General features: G+C 57.3%; 1 protein-coding gene across 1 annotated transcript; it reads right to left on the reverse strand.

Moving 5' to 3' along the window:
- Positions 1-508: 508 nt before the first annotated feature.
- On the reverse strand, positions 509-13,412 carry sox10 (SRY-box transcription factor 10). Its single transcript, XM_069197017.1, has 4 exons — positions 13,229-13,412; positions 6,875-7,492; positions 4,496-4,758; positions 509-4,215 (listed from the first exon to the last, which is right to left on the reverse strand). The coding sequence occupies exons 2-4, from the start codon at positions 7,294-7,296 to the stop codon at positions 3,425-3,427; spliced, it is 1,476 nt and encodes a 491-aa protein (XP_069053118.1). The 5' UTR covers positions 7,297-7,492; positions 13,229-13,412; the 3' UTR covers positions 509-3,424.
- Positions 13,413-14,574: the final 1,162 nt, after the last annotated feature.

The raw sequence follows: 14,574 nt of genomic DNA on the forward strand, positions 1-14,574 counted from the left end.
TCCCCTTGGGGAAATAGAATTAATTCAGTTCGCAGTGGTCTCCTGAACCTGTCTGGTACGTTTGTGCCGATTAGAACGAGGATGGGGAGAAATTGGTAACATGAGTCGATTATTCGTCCTTCTGTCAGTGAATGGTCATCTCATTTTGTCAGTGTGTGTAAGGGTGCTGATAGTACTTGGTAGTGTCAGTGTGTGAGTACGTCTGTGCTGTGTCAGTGTGCACCAGTGTCTTATCAGTGTGCACCAGGGCTGTGTCAGTGCATCAGTGTTTACACCAGGGCTGTGTCAGTGTGCACCAGAGCTCTTTTAGTACACCGGGGCCGTCAGTGTGCACCAGTGTCTTATCGGTGTGCACCAGAGCTCTTTTAGTACACCAGGGCTGTGTCAGTGTGCACCAGTGCTGTATCAGTGTGCACGGTACTGTGTCAGTGTATCAGTACCCCGTTAGTCTATCTGTATCTGGGTACCTGAGCTTTTGTACACAAACATCTTTTAAAAACAACACGGCTTTAAAAAAAGAAAGAATATATATTTATTTTTAGTATAAGAAGTTAATAAGAATCTCTAAGGTTTTCAGTAAGACTAATATTTACAAATGTTTTTCAGCTGATAGTAAAAATACAGAATAAGGAATAAGAATAAGGAGACGTACAGAACTGTCAGGATCAACAGACTGTTAACAAGTAATAAGTGTTTTGTTTTTCTCAGCAAATATAAATAACTTTGTTTTTATATATAATAACAGTAATAACAGGTCTTTCACTTCTTTTGTAAGCAAGTAAACTGAAAATAGAAAGCTGTGGAATAAAAGTGTTTAATCAGATTGCTCTGGGCCTGCAGGAGTCCCAGTGCGTGTATTCTCTAGTGAAGATGTGGCCATTCATTTATTATTCACATGAAGAGTGAAAAACCCCAAAGAAATAATGATCAAATAAAGATGAACAGACAGACAGAGAGAGGTAAAGGGGAGAGACCAGAGTTAAACTGGCTGTTGGACAAACCAATACGACTGCAAAGAGAGGATTAACGCCTCTTTTGATTGGTCTGTTGGGACGTGAGAAATCCGATTAAGGAGGAGTCCTGAATGTTGGCCATCCAGGTGTACTGCTCACCTGAAGCTGACATTCGTAGTCTTGACTCGGAGTCAAGAATGATCAGTAGTCTCGTCTTTGATCTGAGCCCCCCCCCACTATCTGCTACTGCTCCTGTTACAGCCTTTCACTGTTCCACTCTCTCTCTATCTCTCTCTCACTCTCTCACTATCACCCTTTCACCCTGTCTCTCTCATCCTCTCACTCCTCACCCCTTCCTCACTCCCCTCTCTCACTCTCCTCTCACTCTCCTGAAGTTGGCATCAGCACACTGCAGTTAATTATAACATATCGAGCAACAGATTGCAGCACAACTGACAGTTGCTTTTAGCACAAACAAAACTGGACTTTTAGAATAAATCAGTACTTTTTAAAAATGCAAAGCAAACACATTGTTCACACATTATTATTATTAAGCCCAGGGCAGTGGTGAGGACTTTCAGTGTAATGGAGATAAAATAATAATAATAATAATAATAATAATAATAATAATAAAATAATAATAATAATAATAATTATAATAATACTTTTTTTTTTCTTTTCAGACAAAACAAAAAAATAGCCTTCATTTTGGTTAATGATAAAAAAAGATATATCAAAACGCAGTTGATACACACAAGGTCTGTGTGGATCGGTCCCGGGTGGGAGAGAGGGAGAGGGACCCTCTCCTCCAGTTCCCAGTGGGAGTGGACACCGTGTCCAGGCCACGGACTGGGGGGGGTCCCGTCTCTGCGGCACCAGACCGTGCGCCTAAATCAAAGAGCCTGTACCTGCATGTGCGCACAGGCCTGCATCGCGGTATCCTGCGCAGGAGACGCAGTGTGTCTGAGTACAGTAGTCCAGCATCTTAGACATCTTGGACTGAAATGCAGGTTTTTTTACCAAGACCTCAGGTTTCAGTTCAGGAACCAGCCGACCTCATACAGCGCGGCAGTGACTTCAAGAGCCTGTCAGGAAGACGTGTGTTGAAGTACAGGGGGTGTCTGTCTGTGATGCCAGACCATGTGCTTGCTCACAGGAGACACGTCGGTAGAGCTCTCCTGTTCAGAAGACGCTGTATCTAAATACAAGAATCTGTCGACGCAGAGCCGTTGCACAGAAAGTAGGCGCCTCTGCACGAGAATCGTGCACACGGACATCCTGCGTGTAAACACAGAGAGTCTCCATCCTTGCGGTTTCAGTAGAAGCAGGTAGAGTACAGTGTAGTGGAGCACAGAGCTGCCTGGGACAGCCCTGCGTTATCCCAGTCCGGCTCCACTCGGAGGAACTCCTCCACTCCTGAGGCTGTCCGAGCTGAGCGGCCCAGTGGAAATCCGCCTGTCCGCTCGGATCCGGACCAGCCAGCGGACTCCGGCGCCCCGTGAGCGCTCGTGTGTGCGTGCGAAGGATCTCCCTCCCCTCCTTCGCCGTGCCGCTCAGAGCGCTGCCTCCCCAGCAGCCTCGGCGCTCCGGGCGGGCCACGCGGGGGGAGTCGTGCTCTCTCTGCGCTCCCCCCCTCGCTCTGGGGAAGCTCGTCCCTCCTGGTGCCGGTCCGGCTGCGGACGTGACGCCGAGAAAACAGAAATCCGTCTCTGCTGATGTTTCCTCTCGCACAAACGCGCGTGCGCTCGTGAACGCTCGTTCTGCGACTCGGCGCGGGGCGGGCACTGTGGGGGGTGTCGTCTCCTCATGACCGAGGGCTGGGCTGTACCCCCAGTGACCCCAGTGACCCGCCCTGTCTCCCCCAGAGGAGAGCCCTGGGCCGCAGCTCGCAGACGTTAGCCCAGCTTTCTTTGTTCATCCTCCATCATCCTCCCCGGTCTTTACCCCTGGGGGTAATACCGATCAGCTCCAGGGCAACAGGCTGCCCTCTCTCTCTCCCTCTCCGCGGGGCGCCACACCCGGGTAGCCCCACAGCCTCGTGGGCGGGGGCCCCCAGAGCCTCAGTTTCCACCCCCCTCCTCAGTCCCAGGAGCGACGGCCAGACACCACCCTTGGAGTCCCAGTCCATCGCAGCCCCCCCGCGACCCGAAACGGGGAACCGGACTGGGCCAGGGGCCAGCTGAGCCCCCCGGATCGCGCGGTCTGAGCTCTGAGCACAGTGGCGGCGGGCGGTTCGAGTCGCCGGTGGGCGATCCCCAAGGCCGCGGGCGCGCGCCCCTCGCCGGTCCGCCGGCTCGCCCCCTCGCGCGGGGCGCCGAACGCGGGAGCCGGGGCGCCCGGCGACCGCCTGAGCCTTCCCCCGCCGGGCGCCGCGCACAGCTCCTCGCCTCCCCGGGCCGGGCCGGGCCGGGCCAAGCCGAGAGCCGAGGGGGACGGGACCCTGGCGCCGCGGTCCCCCTCTCACACCCTCCTCAGGGCCGCGAGAGCGTGGTGTACACGGGCTGCTCCCAGTGCGGGGGGCTGTGGGACGGCGGCACGCTGCCGGGGTCGGCGATGGCGGTGTACAGCGGGCGCTGCGCGGGGCCCATGTAGGAGAAGGCGGAGTAGAGGCCGGAGGGCTGGCCGGAGTGGCTGTAGTAGGAGCCGGACGCCTGGTGCTCGGGGTAGTCGAACTGGGCGCGGGAGGCCAGCGCGGGGAAGGCCGAGCTGTAGTGGGGCAGGCTGAGGGGCGTGTAGGTGAGCTGGGAGCCCGCCGGCTCGACGAAGTGCCCGGCGCCGCCCGCCTCGCTCTTGATCTGGGCCTTGCCCGGGTCGCCGGCCGCGCCCACGGCGCCGTGGTGCTGCTGCTGCGCCTGCTGCTGCGCCTGCTGCTGCTGCTGCTGCTGCTGCTTGGACAGCCAGGCCGCCGAGTGGCCGCCGGCCGCCGCCAGCGCGCTGGAGATGCCGTAGGCGTACGAGGCCCCCCCGCCGGGCGGCCCCGCCGGGTGCCCGTTGGGGGGCAGGTACTGGTCGAACTCGTTGACGTCGAAGGGCTCCATGTTGGCCATCACCTCGTGGCTGATCTCGCCGATGTCCATGTTGCCGAAGTCGATGTGGGGCTTCCCCCCGGGCCCGGCCCCGCCCGCCGCGGCCCCCGGCCCGCCCTCGCCGGCCCCCAGCGGGCCCCGGGGGCCCCCGCCGTCGCGCTTGCCCTCCGACGACTTCCCCGACTGCAGCTCCGTCTTGGGCGTGGTGGGGGGCGTCGGGGGGCTGTGGCTCTGACCTGCAACAGGGAGAGGGCCGGAGGTGAGAGACTGGGGGAGACAGGGGGGCGCAGCCGCGTGGACGAACACACAGGGGGACCCACAGGGGTCCCGCAGTCTGGTACCAGCACGGCACCCCTTTACCCCTCCGCGAGCGGACAATCAGCCCTCCTGCTGCAGCCCTGATTCTGGGGGTCCACCACCCAGCCGGGGCCACTGCTCTGGCACGGTGGAATAAAGGGGGGTGAATCACCCCTTGGGCTCGGGTGCCGTAGGAGGACAGCCTCGGTCTCTGCTCACCTGCGGCGTGCGGGTGGTGCCCGTCAGAGAGCGGGGAGCCCGCCCCCGCGGAGTGGGCGTGGTCGAGGTGCATGCTCTTGTAGTGCGATTGGCTGTGGTTGACCTCGCCCTCGGAGTGGGCGTCGCCCTCGGCGCCGGGCCCCGCCTTGCCGTTCTTGCGTCTGCGGGGCTGGTACTTGTACTCGGGGTAGTCCTTCTTGTGCTGCTTGCGCAGGCGCTCGGCCTCCTCGATGAAGGGGCGCTTATCGCTCTCGTTCAGCAGCCTGGCGGCGGGGGGGAGGACAGACAGGAGATCACCGTCAAAACACCGAAGCGCCAGCTGCCTGGCAGGAGGCACTGCTGTACACAGAGGGTGGTGGGAGTGGGGAGCAAGCTGCCCAGCCATGGTGTTGAAGCCCCTACCCTGGATTCATTCAACACAACCGGATGAGACCCCTCCCCCCACCGCGTGGACAGGAGGCACTGCTGTACACAGAGGGTGGTGGGAGTGGGGAGCAAGCTGCCCAGCCATGGTGTTGAAGCCCCTACCCTGGATTCATTCAACACAACCGGATGAGACCCCTCCCCCCACCGTGTGGACAGGAGGCACTGCTGTACACAGAGGGTGGTGGGAGTGGGGAGCAAGCTCCTGATCCTCCTGAAACTGTGCTCCAGCCGATGTCTTATCATGTAGAAAACTAAAAACAGGCTCTGCCCTTCAACACTCCAGGATCAAACCAGGTAAAATACATCAATGAACAGAGACGACTCTACAAACTGAGAGGCTTGACTTCTTTCTGACAGAAAGAGGCCTTATCCAGTGCCCAACTCCACCACACCCGAGCGCCCGTCTGACCAGACCACCGTGCCTGCGACAGGGTGGGCGTTTTGAAAGAAAAAACCCAAGACAAGTCCCGTCTGGACCGAGGAAAGCCGGCGAGTCACCGCCCGGGCGGGAGACGCGAAACAGAAGAGACCAGGCCCCGGTCCCTGCCCCGGCCGTCTCCCGGGACAGCCTCGGGTGTCTCCGCGCACACCTGCGCCGCACTGAAGGGAGGCTGCTGGAATACCCCGAGCGGTTCCTTTATTAGATTTAGGGGCCGAAGATTTCCCGCTCGCTCTCGGAGAAGCACAGGAGACACTGGCCAGGGGCGGACACGCCCCCGCGGAGCTGACGGTCTGGGCGCTGGCCTGACCAGAATTCCTGGGACATGTGATTCTTTTTAGCGTTCTCGCCGGGTCCTGTCTTCAAAGGGGGGGGGGGGCTGGTAAACAGAGACACCAGGGCCAGAATATAGCCCCCAGTGTGAATTCCTCTCCCCGCAGACAGAAGCAAACGCACACCGACAGGCACGCGCTCTCCCCCCCACCTCCTGCAGACAGAAGCAAACGCGTGCCGAGCTTTGAAAAGGCAACACGGGAAGGACAGAGCTCCGAGCACGCTAGGGACATGACTCAAACACCCCAAGAACACGCAGGCGCTGTTCAGTGCCTGAAACGCACGATCTTGGGGTAAAAAAGAAAAGTATTTTCTTCTTTACTATAGGCATGAGATGGAAAGAATTACATTTTGGAGGGCATGCTCTTTTCTTAATGTGATAAGCTCACACGCAGGGATACTCGGAACTACATGTCAATAGGATCAATATTCAGATTATTAAGGAACGGCATTTTCAGTTGTTGCAATAAGTTTAGAATTTCTTACATTTATAGAGTGCTATTCATCTGCAAGGATTTCAACTAGTTTTCCATAGAAGAGGGGACACCCCTCACCCCCCACTGCACACAGCTCAGAGGGGAGAGAGAAACTGCTACACCAGGTGGGTTAAGAGGAAAGGTAGAGAGACAGGTTTCTCATCTGAGTTTTGGGACACCAGGGTCAGCACCCCCTCTCTCACTGACAGCACCCCGGGATCGTTAGTGACCAGCGGTCCGACACCAGGGTCAGAACCCCCACTCTCACTGACAGCGCCCCAGGATCATTAGTGACCAGCGGTCAGACACCAGGGTCAGCACCCCCCACTCTCACTGTCTCCCAGACTCCTACTATCACTGTTGCACACACAGTCCGTGCATCTACAGCCAAGCAGCTGACCGTTTCCAATGAGGCGACGTGACGCCCTGGGCTGTATGACACCCGCCCGGCGGGGAGCTGTTCTGCTCGACTCGCCGGAACCCGGGATCGATCTGAAGTGGATCTGCGTTCGAGCAGTGCCGGCGGGCCGCACAGAGCTCTTCGAAAGTGTCCCAACGGGACGGGTGACCCAGGAGCCCTGCTCCCAGCGGGCAGAGCGCCTCGCTGGCCTCAGCTGCTGCTGAGCCCGAGACTAAAGTCACGTCCTCTCACGTGCTTCGTGCCTCTGGCCTGGGCGGGATAATTAACCCCCTGGCCCCGCTCACCTCCAGAGCTTGCCCAGCGTCTTGCTGAGCTCGGCGTTGTGCAGGTGTGGGTACTGGTCGGCCAGCTTGCGGCGCGCAGCCTGCGCCCACACCATGAAGGCGTTCATGGGCCGCTTGACGTGGGGCTTGCTCTTGCTGCCCGAGTTCACGCGCACCGGCATGGGCACCAGCGTCCAGTCGTAGCCGTTCAGCACCTGGCTGACGGCCTCGCGGATGCCGATGGGGAAGCGGTCGTCGTCCTCCTCGGTCTTCACGCCCGCCGCCCCCGCGCCCTCCAGCCCCGCCCCGGGGCCCTGCTGCCCGGGCACGGGCGACTCCGCGCGCGCCGCGCCCGCCGCGGGCCCCGGGGACAGCGAGTGGCCGTCCTCCGAGGCGCCGGGGCTCATCTCCACCTCCGACAGGCTCTGCTCCTCGCCCGACATGCTGCTGCGGCGCGCCGTGCTCTCTCCTCGCTCTGGGTCAGCGGCCGCTGGGCCGAGGGTCTCTGTGTCTGCGGCTCCAGTCAATCCCAACAGGCGCGGTGATCAGCAGGTCTGGGACGTGCCAAGTCCTTCCCATCCGGAGAACCGCCGCGCGCCTCTCCTGGCCCGCCTGCGCCGACTGCTGATCCGGTCTCACCTGGCGGAGAGAGAGACACGGGGGTCAGTGAGCACTGAACACACACACACAGGGGTCTGTGAGCACTGAACACACACACACACAGAGGGGTCAGTGAATACTGAACACACACACACAGGGGTCAGTGAATACTGAACACACACACACAGGGGTCTGTGAGCTCTGAACACACACACACACAGGGGTCAGTGAGCTCTGAACACACACACACAGGGGTCAGTGAGCTCTGAACACACACACACACAGGGGTCAGTGAGCTCTGAACACACACACACACAGGGGTCTGTGAATACAATACTGAACACACACACAGGGGTCAGTGAGCTCTGAACACACACACACAGGGGTCAGTGAGCTCTGAACACACACACACAGGGGTCTGTGAATACAATACTGAACACACACACAGGGGTCAGTGAGCTCTGAACACACACACAGGGGTCAGTGAGCTCTGAACACACACACAGGGGTCTGTGAATACAATACTGAACACACACACAGGGGTCAGTGAGCTCTGAACACACACACAGAGGTCAGTGAGCACTGAACACACACACAGGGGTCAGTGAGCACTGAACACACACACAGGGTCAGTGAGCACTGAACACACACACACAGGGGTCAGTGAGCACTGAACACACACAGGGGTCAGTGAGCACTGAACACACACACACAGGGGTCTGTGAATACTGGACACGCAAGGCTCAACTGTGTTGGGCTCTCAATAACAAGTGAAGGTTTATTCCGCGCTGACGAGAGGAGAAAAGAGACACCTGAGGGCGTCGCACCCGGAGAAGACTCCACAGCCGAAACGTTGTGTTTTTCTTCTCTTTTCAGCAGGAATAGACATCGACTTGTTCCTTTGCAGCCTGTGCATGCCGACCCAGCTCCCTACTTGGAAAAATCTTTTTTGGGGAAAAGCGGGGCCCCCTTTTCCAAAACAGCCCACCGGACACGTCCCGTCTGTGGACCGCAGGTCGCTCAGAGACTTCCGGAATTTCGGGAAGAAGACACCGGCGGTAATTATTTCCGTCTAGGCACTCTTTGTGTTAGTGACGCCCCTCCAAGCACAACAAAACAAGCCAGGTTGCTGTTTAAAAGCCCAAAATGTCCAGGTCGTGCAATCCGCAGGCAGAGTCTGCCCAGGTGCCGGACCCGTTCTGCAGGAGACAGACCGGAGGGCACTGCGCACACCGCAGCGATGGGCCGGGATTATGTCCCCGACTTGGCGTCTGTGGCTCGCAGGCGAATCGTAACCGATGTAGAAGAAACGCCGGGCGTGTTCCCCGCTTCTGCACGGAGACACGAGCGAGAATGGGGGCGGTGGGCAGCCGACAAGCCGACCGCCCGGTGAAACGGATCCTCCTCACTCGAAGCTCCGCCGTTCACATGGCCTGGCCGTGCGGGCAGGCCGCGGCCCGGGGTGTCGAGTCCCGCTCCGGCCCGCTGTCGACGGCCTCGCAGTCCTGACCAGCTCACCGGGGACTGGTGCCCAGTCCACGGGTCCGAGCCGCGGCGGACAGAGCCGGCTGTGTGTGTGTGTGTGTGCGGGGCCAGCCGCCGAGCCCGAGCTACAGGCACAGGAAGAGGAATTCGCTCCTGTTTCTCGCACAGACACGGACCCCCTCACCCAGGAGAGAGAGAGAGCAGGGATAAACGAGACGCTCAAGGTAAAATACCCCCCTTCCAGCTGTGCGGGCCGCCGCCTCGCCTCCCGAACTCTTTACAGGGCCCAAAGAAACGGGGAATGATTCTCTGCACTGCGATAATATGATTAATTTGATCAATACTACTGCATTATGAGATATTCATGATTAGTGACCAACAAAAAATGATTAATTCGTCTGTTAGAAAGATAGGACTGTTTCAATTTGAGGATCATGTGGACTTTTCTGTCCTTAATATGAAACAGACTATTTTCCTCCAACATTCTTACAGCATAAAGAACTGAAGAGACATTCAGTTCGGGTTTTTTCCCAGCGCAGTCCTCTCCTGTGCTGTTTTGACTTTTCGTTCGAGCGGCCACGGAGCGGAACACCCCCCGTGTCCCTGTGTCCCGAGGTATTTCCAGAAAGGAAGCATGTCGTGTTTGGAAGACGGCGAGACTCGCGTCAGTCCAGTTGAGGAGCTCGGACGGGTTCCGGCGACGGCTGCTCAGTTTTGCCATACTCATCACGTGGACTCCGAAACCGGATTTCGCGCCTTGGTGTCGAGCTCATCGAATGTGAAATAACGCGCCCACCTGCGACCCACGCGTGCGATTAATTCGGCTCCCTCGTCGACACTCGTCTGCACCTTGAGCTTCACGCGCAGGTCGTCCGACCCCCCCCCCCACCGGCGCGCGCACGGGTCTGTGATCTAATGGGGTCCAGGACGGGCGAGACGTGACGTCAGGTGTAAATCGGCGTCACATCAAATCCCCTTCGTGCGTCACGTAACCGGCTGTTGTGTCACACCCAGTCTGTACGGTCTGCTCTGCTCCGCCCGTCTCATCGCCTCTTCTGTGCGTGTGCGTGTGCTCTCACCTCAAGCGTGGATCGTGTCACGCACGGTTTTTCCCCGCTCCCGGCTTCGTGTTGGTGCCGGGGGCGCTACCGAGGGGTTCAGGCGGTGGACTTTGTACCCCTACTGTGTCTTGTTCTTGGGGGGGGGGGGGACCCCGTACGCGCACTGTGTGTTCTGGGGGGACGGTACCCCGCCTCTCCCCGGTAGCGCCGGGGTGTCGGAGTGAGGGATTAATTACAGCGCTGTTAATGAATGACCCTGGGGGATACACGGGAGGCTGGAGAACATCTCCGGCCAATTAGGCGTTAATGAAGACTCGCGCTGCAGTGAGCGTGACCGCACTGTCCGCGCGCCCGGCCCAGATCACACGCCACTCGAGTCCGAATATTTTTTTAGTGTCGTGTTTTTTTTTGCACAAGTGCTTGGTCTTCGCGCCTGTAGGTGCTTCTGAAAACGTCCCTTGTGCCCGAAGTATTATCACATTATTATCACGAAGTATTATTCCGACACGCACACTCCCCTGTCCTGGGTGCCGTGGGCCCTGACGAGGGTTTAACCCCACGCCGGTGTGAAGCCTGGGGTTGAACCACGGGAAAGCGAGTCCTGAACTCGGCGGGACGGTCGCGAAGGCTTGGGCGGGGCGCGGTGTCGCGGGGGCTCCGTGGGCGCCGTGAGCGGGAGGGAGCCACGGGGGAGCGCCACGCCGCGAGGAACGGGGGTCATCGCTGACCCTCGAGCCAAAAGACCCGCGAGCCCAGTTCGGAGGAGGAACTTGACCCCGGAAGTTCGAACAGCGTCGGACCGCAGCCTGCGGTCCACTGCCGAGGAGAACTAAGCGGTTCATTCGTGTGACGCTTTAGATGTCTCGGGCGTCGTTTCAAATCCCACGTCCTGCCTTCTCGGCCCCGCTCCACAGGGCGCTAATCGCGAAATTAATGATCAGCCTGAGTTCGAGGGCAATTGTCCTGCGCCGCTATGTTATTTGAAAGCAGAGCTCCGAGGAGCCGGACGGTGGCGCAGGTCCTGGGCGGGTCCGGCCTGTCGCTGTGTCCCTGGCCTGTCCCTGGCCCGGCCCTTCCCGGTCCGGAGCGCCACCGGGACCAAGCGGCTGATCCCGACTCACGGGACCGACCGGGTCTCTCCGAGCGCAGGAGCGTCCCAACAGCTCGGGAAATAAATCTACACGGAGCACGACCGCCCTCTGTAAATACGGGGGGAGGTCCCCGAGATTCAGGGTTTGAATTGGGGTACCCATAGTGCTTTTATCGTTCACTCGCAATTAGAATCACCATCAACGATGAAGATGAAACGATGATGAACTTGGCCCCCCGGTTACCTTTAATACTCGAACTTGGTTATTTTACTTTTCATTGTCGTATTAATCGAAGCACCTGTTTATAGATTATTTTTCGTTCGACCATTTTTCCTTAATCATTTACTGATTTGCGAATTAAAAGTAATAAATTTCAGGTATTCATATTGTTAGAAAACCCTTCCAGCTTCCACGCTGCTCGTGAAATGCGGTTTGGCGCTGTCCTCGTGTCGAACACTTTCAACAGGTACTGCAGGGGCGGTTATTGTCACGTAACGCTTTGACATTTTTCTGTTTTTTCTTTCTGTTGTATTCTTTTTCCTGCTGCTTATTCGTCCCCTGTGCTGCGGGAATGTCCTCTCTGTGCGTGACAAAGCAAAACCGGGCGTTTTCCGTCTGAAACCGGGGCGTCTGTCCTGCCCGCACGTCAGAGTGAAGGCTGCCCTGGCCTTGGCAGGGATTTTTAGAAATAAGCGGAGAAACTAAAATCGATGAATCCGGCTCAGTTAGGTTTGTAACTTCTGAGAATCGAGCAGTATAACTGTGTAAAAGCGCAGTGTACGTGGACAGACTGCACCTATTGAGTGTCTGTTGAGATAAATATATATAATACGTAAATCACTTTTATTTTAGATCCGTCTTGACAGAAACGAGCAGAAATTCTGTGACACTTAATTCGTGTTTATCAGTTTTAATAATAACAACCCCGGGCATAACAGGGCTGTTGTTTAAAAGTTTCACACACGGACCTGTCTGAACTTCGGAGAACTCGCAATGTAAGTATTTATTTATTTCGTAAAAAATGTCCTGTAAGTCGCCCACGCAAATACAGGCCGGGTACAATTGCAGTTAGTTTTCTCGGTCCGGGCAGACCGGAGTGTGGGGGAGAGAGGAGCCCCGTTTGTCGGAACCTTTCCTCATGCCCAGCGGACCGCAGGTGAGCCCGAGCCCCGGTCGTGAGCAAGCCCACCAGCAGTGACCACCTGTGCCCCGCTCTGCGTATCGGCCCCGGGCAGCAGGACGTGTCATTGTCACGGAAATGTGTTTCTCTGACCCAAGACACCACGACATTACTTCAGGGCTGTCACTGTTCGAGAGACTATAATAATAATAATAATAATAATAATAATATATGAATTAGAATATTATCATAATTGATAGTATGATATTAAATTAATGATATTAATGCATATTCTCCTTGTCACCATTTAGAAAGACTTTTCAACGACTGTGACAACGAGATCGAGTTGACGTTCGCCTTAACCCTTCCGACGCCACCGGACCGCTCGGACAGACGGAACCCTCCGCCGGGCCGCCGAACCGGCCCCAAAGCCCGGCCCCAGTGGGGCGGAGAGGGGGACTGGAAGGTCCGGCAGAACCGAACCGGGTACAAATAAACAGGCCCCGGGGCGAGACCCGCTGGCGTGTCGGGGTTCCGGTGACCCGAGCCCTCGGCTCAGTCAGTTCAAACCGGCCATTCACCGGGGCGCCAGCGGCACCGATCACAACATCAACACAACGACAACAACAACAACACAAACCACGACGACAACAGGACCGCCGCAGCTAACAACCACCACAACTACAACAGCAACCACAATAATAATACTAATACTAATACTAATAATACTAATAGTAATAATGCCCTTTGCACTTTTGGGTCCTGTTTGCCCTGCTTTTGCCCTCCTCTGCCAACAACATGCACGAAGCAACGTTTCCTGATATCTGTCTCGGTTTTGTGTCGTTTTTTTTCTCCCGAAAGCAGGAGGAAGCAGGAGATCGGACCCGCGGCCGGGCAGCTGGAGGTCTCCGGGGCCGGAGAGTGGCAGACAGAGACGGGCAGAGAGATGCACAGAGACACAGACACACACACACGCAGAGAGAGAGAGAGAGAGAGACCCCACCAGCGGTGCTCTTACTGTGCTGCGCGAGAAGGCTCCTCTCCGCACGAGCGCTGAGTTAGAATTTCCCGGTGACGCTCCCAGCCCCCTCGCGCCGGCTCGCTCTACCCCCAATGAATGCCGTCTCTGTGTCGCGCGCCGGCTTAAAGGGCTCCGTTGTGTGCGGAGCGAGAGGCGGGAGGGAGGGGTGAGGTGGCGGTTGGGGGGGGGGGGGAGGGCACGGGAGGGGAGGGGGGAAAAAAAGTTGAAAAGGAACCGAGGCGAAACCTTTAAAGGAACAGCGGCTGGAACGGCCCGGGCCGCCGGGCCACGCCCCCCGCCTCGCCGCGGATTGGCCGGAGCCCCGGGGGCGGGGCGGGCGGGGGCGGGGCTACGGGGAGGGGGAGGAAGGGGCGGGGCGAAAGGGCGCAGAAGTTCTGTCACCTTGTTTTTATTTTTTTCAACTTGACGAGCCCCCAAAATGTAATGTGCTGATGGTGGTTTTGCTTGGGCAAAATCTGCCTTCTTGGGAGGAAAATAAAAAAAGCCCTTCCACGCAAAAACAAAAGAGATAAACATCCTAGCGGAGCTAGGCTGTCCATGAGCACAGACAGGTTCAGTGATGACGTTTACTTGTGATCAGTGGGCAGTCAGGTGATAAAGGGCTTTCAATCAGGTTCCAGACACGTGGCATCGCTTGCTGAGGAACCACTGAAGAGACCCAATGTCTTTACTTCCTGAGTGGAGAATGGTCACCTTATCCAGCATGGGACCCTGGCTGTGATCTCCAGGCTGTAGGGGCTCATCCTGGACTGGGACCCTGGCTGTGATCTCCAGGCTGTAGGGGCTCATCCTGGACTGGGACCCTGGCTGTGATCTCCAGGCTGTAGGGGCTCATCCTGGACTGGGACCCTGGCTGTGATCTCCAGGCTGTAGGGGCCCATCCTGGACTGGGACCCTGACTGTGATCTCTGGGATGTAGGGGCTCATCCTGGACTGGGACCCTGGCTGGGATCTCCAGGAGAGAAGCACGTCCAGTGGCAGAGTAGTGCGCTGAATGAGGAGCTTGTTCGATTCGACTCACTCATTAAAAGCAAAAAAATCTCAGAATCTTCATCTACATTTTCCTGAAGTTATCAGCTCCTGTTTTGGAGAGTGTGTGACTTTTTATAGTGACTGGAAGCCAGAAACGCCGACGATCTTCTGCGGTTCCTAACGTTTCTCTCCCCAGCTCCAGCGGCAGGGGAGTTATTAATAGAGTCGCTCGTGGGAAGAGCTCAGCACAGCCCTTACGCAAGGGGGCACAGAGTGGGGCTGGAGACCCCAGTCCGACCCGCCGCCTCGGGACCCATCTGGGCCGGCAGGAGGGTCTCTCGCGAGTGCAC

This window comes from Lepisosteus oculatus, chromosome 12, assembly GCF_040954835.1.
Source record: "Lepisosteus oculatus isolate fLepOcu1 chromosome 12, fLepOcu1.hap2, whole genome shotgun sequence".
NCBI classification, from domain to species: Eukaryota; Metazoa; Chordata; class Actinopteri; order Semionotiformes; family Lepisosteidae; genus Lepisosteus; species Lepisosteus oculatus.